This window comes from Halyomorpha halys, unplaced genomic scaffold, assembly GCF_000696795.3.
Source record: "Halyomorpha halys isolate HHAL.00 unplaced genomic scaffold, Hhal_1.1 Scaffold212.1, whole genome shotgun sequence".
Lineage (NCBI taxonomy): Eukaryota > Metazoa > Arthropoda > Insecta > Hemiptera > Pentatomidae > Halyomorpha > Halyomorpha halys.
The window spans coordinates 961,632-969,434 of NW_027107855.1; the positions used below are offsets into that span (position 1 = coordinate 961,632).

At 28.1% G+C, this 7,803-nt stretch overlaps 1 protein-coding gene across 1 annotated transcript in view; it reads left to right on the forward strand.

Moving 5' to 3' along the window:
* Nucleotides 1–5,847, forward strand: part of LOC106679627 (myosin-VIIa) — a 40,851-nt gene extending 35,004 nt beyond the window's left edge. Inside the window, exons 29-34 of the mRNA XM_014418889.3 lie at nucleotides 1,717–1,906; nucleotides 2,328–2,462; nucleotides 3,205–3,310; nucleotides 5,037–5,134; nucleotides 5,223–5,389; nucleotides 5,532–5,847. Coding sequence (XP_014274375.3) covers nucleotides 1,717–1,906; nucleotides 2,328–2,462; nucleotides 3,205–3,310; nucleotides 5,037–5,134; nucleotides 5,223–5,389; nucleotides 5,532–5,708 — 873 coding nt within the window. The 3' untranslated portion in view covers nucleotides 5,709–5,847. The remainder of the gene's footprint in view (nucleotides 1–1,716; nucleotides 1,907–2,327; nucleotides 2,463–3,204; nucleotides 3,311–5,036; nucleotides 5,135–5,222; nucleotides 5,390–5,531) is intronic.
* The last annotated feature ends 1,956 nt before the right edge of the window (nucleotides 5,848–7,803 follow it).

A 7,803-nucleotide genomic window follows, 5' to 3' on the forward strand; every position in this document is an offset into this window, starting at 1 on the left:
TATCTTTTATATTTGAAAAAAGTTTTAAAACTATCAAAATTCTTTTTTATTTTATCTTAAATAATTTATAAATTATTACATATTTGTCGCCCAACAGGTGTGGCCTAATTCTTTACAAATTAGGTCACGGCAATCAGAACACAGCTTTTAAAAGAGTTAAATTTGAATAAGATGTTTTTATAACTTAAGTAGTAAATGATGGAGGATAAAGTAGAGGTAACTGGGGGGTAGAAATCCTAAAGATGTGATTCTTGTAAACAGCATCCATGATAATAAATTAGTGGGAACTAATTTTAATTTCAATTCAAATGTTGAAAATATTGATAATTATGATACTAAAACCATGTTTCAACAATTACTGATGAAGGTGACCGAGGTGGCAGGTAATTTAAAAGATTTAAGAAATGATATGAAAAAAATTTTTAGGAATCGATTTGAGGCAATAAACATTGAGTCGCGTGAAGATAACAGGATAAGTTTAACAGGGTTAGAAAATAAAGTAGATGGAAAAAATGAAATGGTTGAAACTAATTTAACATTAAATAACTCGGAATTATTATATGAAAATATTGATGAAAACGTTAGACATTTTGAATTTGAAATTAAAGAAAATTGTGAATTAGAAATTAATGAAAATTGCGAATTTGAAATTAATGAATTTTGTGAATTACAAATTAATGGAAATTGTGAATTAGAAATTGATGAAAATTCTGAATTAGAAATAAATGAGAAATCAAAACAAAATGTAGGAAACAAAATTGAATCAAATAAAATGGAGTTGAAAGGAAGTTCTCTTACGGAAAAAAGAAGATTCCAAGGATCATCAAAAGAAGATTGTGAACTTGGTTAGTTTTGCTATACATAAAAATAGATACATGTATAAAATAAAAGAAATTATTGTAAGTGTCTGTATTCTGATTGCCTAGCAACAACACGCCCTGAGATTAAGAGTATTTTTTATATTATAAATTTAAATAAAATTCAATTATCTATTTAGTATTAAAGTTCTTAATTTGAACCCAAATAATCTTTTATATTTGAAAAAAGTTTTAAAACTATCAAAATTCTTCTTATTTTATTTTTAATAATTTTAAAATATTTACAATATATTAATGAAATGATAATCTTGAAAATATCCGAACCATGATCTTAAAATATAAAATACAAAAAAAAGAGGTTAGAGAAAGAGAAAAAAAAATAAATAAAAGAGGCAAAAATAAAATAATAATCATTGAAGATTTAATAATAGTTAATAGATTTAATAATAAATAATTTAATAAGAATATTTATATTACTAATTATTCTAGCTAAACTATAAGCTTCCTTTAGCTAAACTATAATGTTCCTTTCAATGAATTAAAATAAAATGTTCAATTTAAAAGTTTGGTATAAATACATAGGTTTTTCTCAATTGGATCTTGATTTCTTCAAATCCATTAGGCAAAAGCTGAAGCTATTGCCAATTACGTGTGTAATCATTGGTGATGTCCATTATTGTCTATTGTTCATGAAAAATCCGGTAAGTCCTGGATTTAGATATTCTTTTTTTATTTGTAGAGAATTTAATTACCTTTTGGTATAACTCTTTTTGGGTGTATACTATAGTCATCTATGGTGGTGGTAAGGATATTAAAAACAAAACTATAGCTGATAAAATATCTATTCTTTCTTTATATTCTTTTATAGTTCTTCACCTTTATTATTATAAATTTTTAGGTCTTTGAAGTGAATTCATTCACAAAAGTGAAAGAGATTGTGGATACCATTTCTAATTGGTTAGGACTTACTACTTCTGAAGGTTTCAGTGTTATTGTGGTTTTTGAAGATGTTGCTACAGCGCTTCCTGCTAATGAATTTTTATTTGATGCAATTCTTGATGCTTGCCATTTTCCATTTACAGCTGCTGGTATGAGTATTTTTATATATTTTTTTAAGTATTACTTTATTAGAACACTGTCAATTTTGTATATTCTTAATTATATTTATTAAATCAAAGCATATGGTTATGACAAGATAGAGGAGCAAGTCAGTCACATAGATAGCCAATAGAACTAACTGTAAGAAAGGAAACTACAGCATTTTTTATTTAAAATTTTTTTTTGAGATATTATGAAAAAATATTTATTTTAGGATATTATATATAGATAATATTTACTATTTCACCACATCTATTGGCAAAATTGTTGACAAAAAAATAAATATTAAAAATTAGAAAATGGCCTCGACTGGTTTTGGAGTCCAAAAACTCAATTATACTTGTAGCTTATAATAAATATTGTTTTATTAACATATTTTTTACAATTTTAAAACCATTTATTATTTTAAAGGTAATTTTGAGACTCCTAAATATGAATATGATTTAATGTTTGTTAAAAAACTGTGGATGAATACTTATGCTGGGGTTGATGAAACTGCAGATTTAGTTTGTCACTACTATCAGGAACTTCCAAAATACTTAGCTGGTAATTATTTGTTTATAAAAATAAAATAAGATTAATGAAACAATTAGATAGTAGTTTAATCATTCCTTTCTTTCTCCTTAATTATTCCAGTTCACCATAGATAAAGGTTATATATGATGATTGTGAATTTTCTTTTTCTTACAACATTTCTAAATTACATTCATATTTTACATAACTGAATGACTGACTCAAGCGCTACAGGCCAATGTGGCACATGGCTTGATGAATAACCTTCTCCATCTGACCTCATTCTTTGCTGCTAGTTCCTCCAGCCAGTTGTTCACTTCCAATCACTGGCTCCGCTACAATTTTATGTGACTTCATCTTGGTTCCTCTTCTTTGCAATTGTAAAGCAAAAAGAATATTTGCATAGGAGGTCCTGTTTCTTGAGATTAAGATTATGAGCCGGTTTCATTGCTTATCAATTTTCTACAGTACAAGCAAAGTTCAATACTATTAGTAAAAAAGCTGTTATGAGCCTCAATCTCCTTATGACCTCAAACCAGTTATTAACCTATCACATTTTTTTCTACAAAGTGTTAAATCACTCTCTTATAATTTCTAAATGAGATGATGATGCTTGTTTCTTAAGAACATTTAACCTTTATAATTATAAATAATATTGTATTTTTATGTAATGTGTGAACTATAATGTTTTATAATTTATTAATATTTGATAATATGACAATATTTAAATTTTTTTAATTTGTAGATTTTTTTATTAATGATGAATTTTTTACAGGCTCTCATAATTGCACTGTGAATGATGCTATGTATCTTGGTGCTTTAATTTTCATTGCAGATTTAGATGAAAGCAGAAGTTCATTAAATGTTCCAAATGAAATTTTGTAAGTTTTAAGTTATGAACTGAAGTGTTCAGTTATTTTACTGTAATTAACAGATGTGTAGTATTGGTATTGTTAAAATAATGATCCATCTTCCCAATGTGGTTAAAGTTGTTTTACTCCATCATGATCCTTATTTGTTCATTAAAAGATTTTATATTTACTATAGATACTTCTTCTATACTTATATCATTTTGTATAGCCAAAGTTATAAAATTTTGAATGAGTCAGTTTAAACGAAATCAAATGTAATTAGGAAAAGTTATTGTAATTTTTTTGGACTAAATCTTAAAAATTTTATTATCATGTTAACAATAGTGAAAACACTTCCTAAGATGAGGCTTTATGGGTTGAAACAAGGAGCCAGATTCTGGTTCAAAAGACTTACTTTCTAACATTTCTCAGGAAATTGAACTTTGCTCAGACCTGCTAATGCATGCATATTTATCAAAGATAAAGTCACTAATCATGGTTTGTTCACCACAACCTGTGAAGAGTATAACTTGAAATTTATTAGAGCATTAACAATTGAATTAAAAGTAAATAAGGTTATATTAGAATTGGTCAACATTAAGAAAATACTTGAATGATTTAAAATGAAAGATAGCCTTTTTTAACTCATACAGAAAATTCAGAAAAAGAAAAAAAAGTGATAAAGAATGTGATTATCCAGTTTTCTGTATAGATCAGCAGTTGAAGCATTAACGTATTTGATGGTGTAGGCAAGACCAGCCATCTCTTATGCAGTTGGCATGTCCAGATCATAAGAGAACCCTATTGAAAGAGAAGTAAATATTTCAAAATCTGAGAGGTAACCGAGTAACCGTAACTGAGAGGTGGTATTGTTGCGGAATTTGGGGAGGGTTTTATAAAGAAGTCCACTATTGGAATTATTTTCATGTTAGTCAAAGAACAAATTTCTGGATTAGTCAACAGCAGACTAATTGCAATTTATACTGTGCAGGCAGAATTTAAGGCTGCAAGAGGAGCCGAAAATATTACTGTGTGGCTGAGATACTGATTTATTGAGTTGTTCCCTCATAGCGCTCTATCCAAGATTCTTCCACTATATGTTGGTTATAAGACACTATAAAACTAACCAAAAATCCAGCATTCCATTGTTTCATAAAGCACTTAAGGATTTGTCAATTCTTCATCTGAGAAGTAGTTCAAGAGAAAATAATCGAAGTCTAAGAAGGTCGTGGCCTCAATTCCTATCTGGGTCAGTCAATATTTATTTCATGGTGGCCCCAAAAATGAATCTTGACATTCTGTTGTGGACTTTAGGTAGGATTTTATAAACAAAGACAAATAGTGTATGTTTTCACCAATAAACGCCACAACAGACTGCTCCAAACATGCCCATTTCTTTGTTCCCTGCAGTGTCATTGTCACCATCTACTGTTTTATTTACAAACCTAATAATAATACCAATTTTCTACAACACATTCCCATTCTGGGGCTGTACAGGTCCTTAATGGAGGACTTGAGCCAAAAAAAAAAAAAATATTCTTAATGCTTCATAATCTTTTTAATGTATGATATGGTAATACTGCTTCAAAGGTTACCAGTGGTTTATCTTATATGCTATCCATCTCTATTTGTGAATGCATTTTTCATTTAATATGCAGTTTTAGCACTCTATTTTACATTCAGTTTTTTTACTCATTTAAACTCAATAGTTAAAAGCTAGATAGAAATTATTATCAATTTTTTTTTATTTGTACAGGATAAAGGTACCTAATTTAATTCCTGAACAATTGGTTAATGGATTAAACCCACAAGAATGGTTGAATGGCTTAATAAGGGCTTATGAACAAAATAAAAGTAATTTTACTTTAATCATATTTATTTTCTTAAAATTAGATTTTTTTAATTAACTATATTAAATATCATTTTTAAAATTTTGTTTTAGTCCTGAAAAATGATGAAGCAAAAATTATGTTTCTCAAGGAAACCCAAAATTGGCCCAATTTTGGTTCAGCATTTTTTATAGTATATCATTCTAGTAGCTTCCAGGATGAACAAAAAACTCTTGTTGTCAATAGGAATGGTGTATGCCTTGTTTTTTCATCAACCAAGGTAATATACAGACCTTATACGATTGTTTTTTGTATCTCTAGGATGAGATAGAATGTCAATTGTATGAGTATTTTTACAAAATATGGGTGAGTACAATAATTATTTGTTAATAATTAATCAAATATTCTATTTTATGTTTCAGGAAATAATTGTGTTCTTAACATATTCTGAAATTCTTAATTGTGATGTCACTCATTTATCTATTTCTTTAAATACCACAAAACTATCTTATACTTGGTATTCCAAAGCTTCTATGAAAATAGCTGATCTCATAAACTCGTATATTGAAGCTTATGATACAAAATATCTCTTACACTGATTAGTTTTGAAGATATTAAGTCTGTATTTGTTTTCCCATGTTCATATGTTTATATTTTATTTATTTGTATTATTAGAGAATATTGTAAAAAAATTTGTTGGAAAATATGTATTTTCTAATAATAAAACCTTAATTTTTACTTTTATTTTTAATTTCTTTAATAAACTAATGAAAATTTAATAATATTCTCTCAGTATTCCTAGTATGACAGTGAATATGTGTTGAAGGTTGAATCTTAAAGTTTGAAAAAAAAAAAAGGGTCATCAATCATTATTACAAAATGAAATGAAATATAAATTTATTTATCTTAAGACTAATGGCATCTTAAAATAAATGACAGGAATTGTACGGTGGCCCAAATAGTTCAATTATAATCAGTTAACATAAAAAATTTTCTTTATATTATAAAAATAAATAAATATAATATAACATAGCTATTTACAAATATTGACTTTGATTAAGGGCAAATATGAATTCTTGGATATAGGAGATGGGCAAAAAGACAGAATTTAAAAAGAAAAGGAGCATTGTGGATATTCATTTGGTTAGAGTTTCCTAAGGAGAATGGTATAATATAGTTAATAAAGGATTTATCAAATCCTGGGTCAGAGTTCCGAGCTTTTATAAAAGGAGTGAATTTCAGATCTACACTGAAAACATTAGAAGATATGAAGACGACATTGGATGAAAGAAAATAGTTGTGGGAGTGGTCACAGAAAAGTCACTTTAACTCGAGATAGTAATCTCCAATGTGAGTATTTATGAAGATCCCGCAAATAAATCAATGAAAATAATTAATTAATCTTTTAAATTAAATTTCAAGTTCATTAGAAATCCTCTAGAGATAGTAAATCAAACTACCATAGGCAATGAGAAAAGGAGTTGGCAATTGTTAGGTATTTAAAATGTTCAACACATTACTACTGTCTCATGTTTGATGTAACATGGTACATATATTTCACATTGACCTAATATGAAATATTTTAAAGATAAAACATCTCAAAGTATAAGAAGGGAGGAACATTACTTTTTAATGACTGTGCTGATTTTGATGGAAAAGATCTGCTTTTTCATTAAACAACAGCTAATAACCAAGAAGTAAATCATTTCAGAGTATAAAGTTTTAAATTATAAATTGACCTCTAATAAAACTAAAGAATTACAGAACTTTGTGACAGTCTTTAACTCTATCTACTTAAGAACTAAAAGTAATTTCATCTGATTGTAGTCCAATATGTTTCAATATCTCCATTGAATAAGTGGCTATTCCGGTTTTTGTGAAAAATGTGTTGGTTCACACAATGGCTTCTAAAAGTTTATTTCTGTATTGTATCTAAACGGTTACCACAACTAATAGTTATAGAGATATAATATCCTATAATAACCCTAATTTTATTATCCTATATTGGCTCTTGTTTCTAAATTAATAAACTGGTCTCTGAATGGTCTTTCTCTTGGGTTAGAGGCATAATCAATGAAACCATATTTATTTAATATATAAATTTTAAAAACCAGTGTGCAACTAGCATGTAGAGCCTTATCTTTGTTAAGAATATTGAAATCATGAAAAATCTTTAAAAATCTGAAACTAACGGTCTACAATGCCATGATTAAGCCAGCTCTGTATACGGCTGTGAGATCTGGGCTTTAACAGGTACCCTAGGAAGCAGAATCAAGAGATTTGAACAGAAGGTCTTCCGTAAAATTACAGGAGCGATCTAGGATCAGAGCCTTAACACATGGAGGAGAAGAACTAACAGTGAACTGCTTTTAGAGACTGGTCAATCAGTATCATACGCTAGGAAGACTAGATGGGCAGTACATGTGGCTTGAAGCAATCAATCAGGACGCCTCTACACAATAATGAATACCACTATACTAGGTAATAGATCACGTGAGAGGAAAAGGACAAGATGGATAGACAGAATCAACAAAGTTGTGACAGAGCTGCATGCAGAAAACTGGAAAGCAGTTACCCAAGATACCAAGGCAGGTTTGGGCGGTCAAAGATCTACAAGGTCTGTAAAGCTAACCAAAAAAAATATATATATATTGTGATAATCAAAAATTTATTAAAATAAAAATAATTTTATAA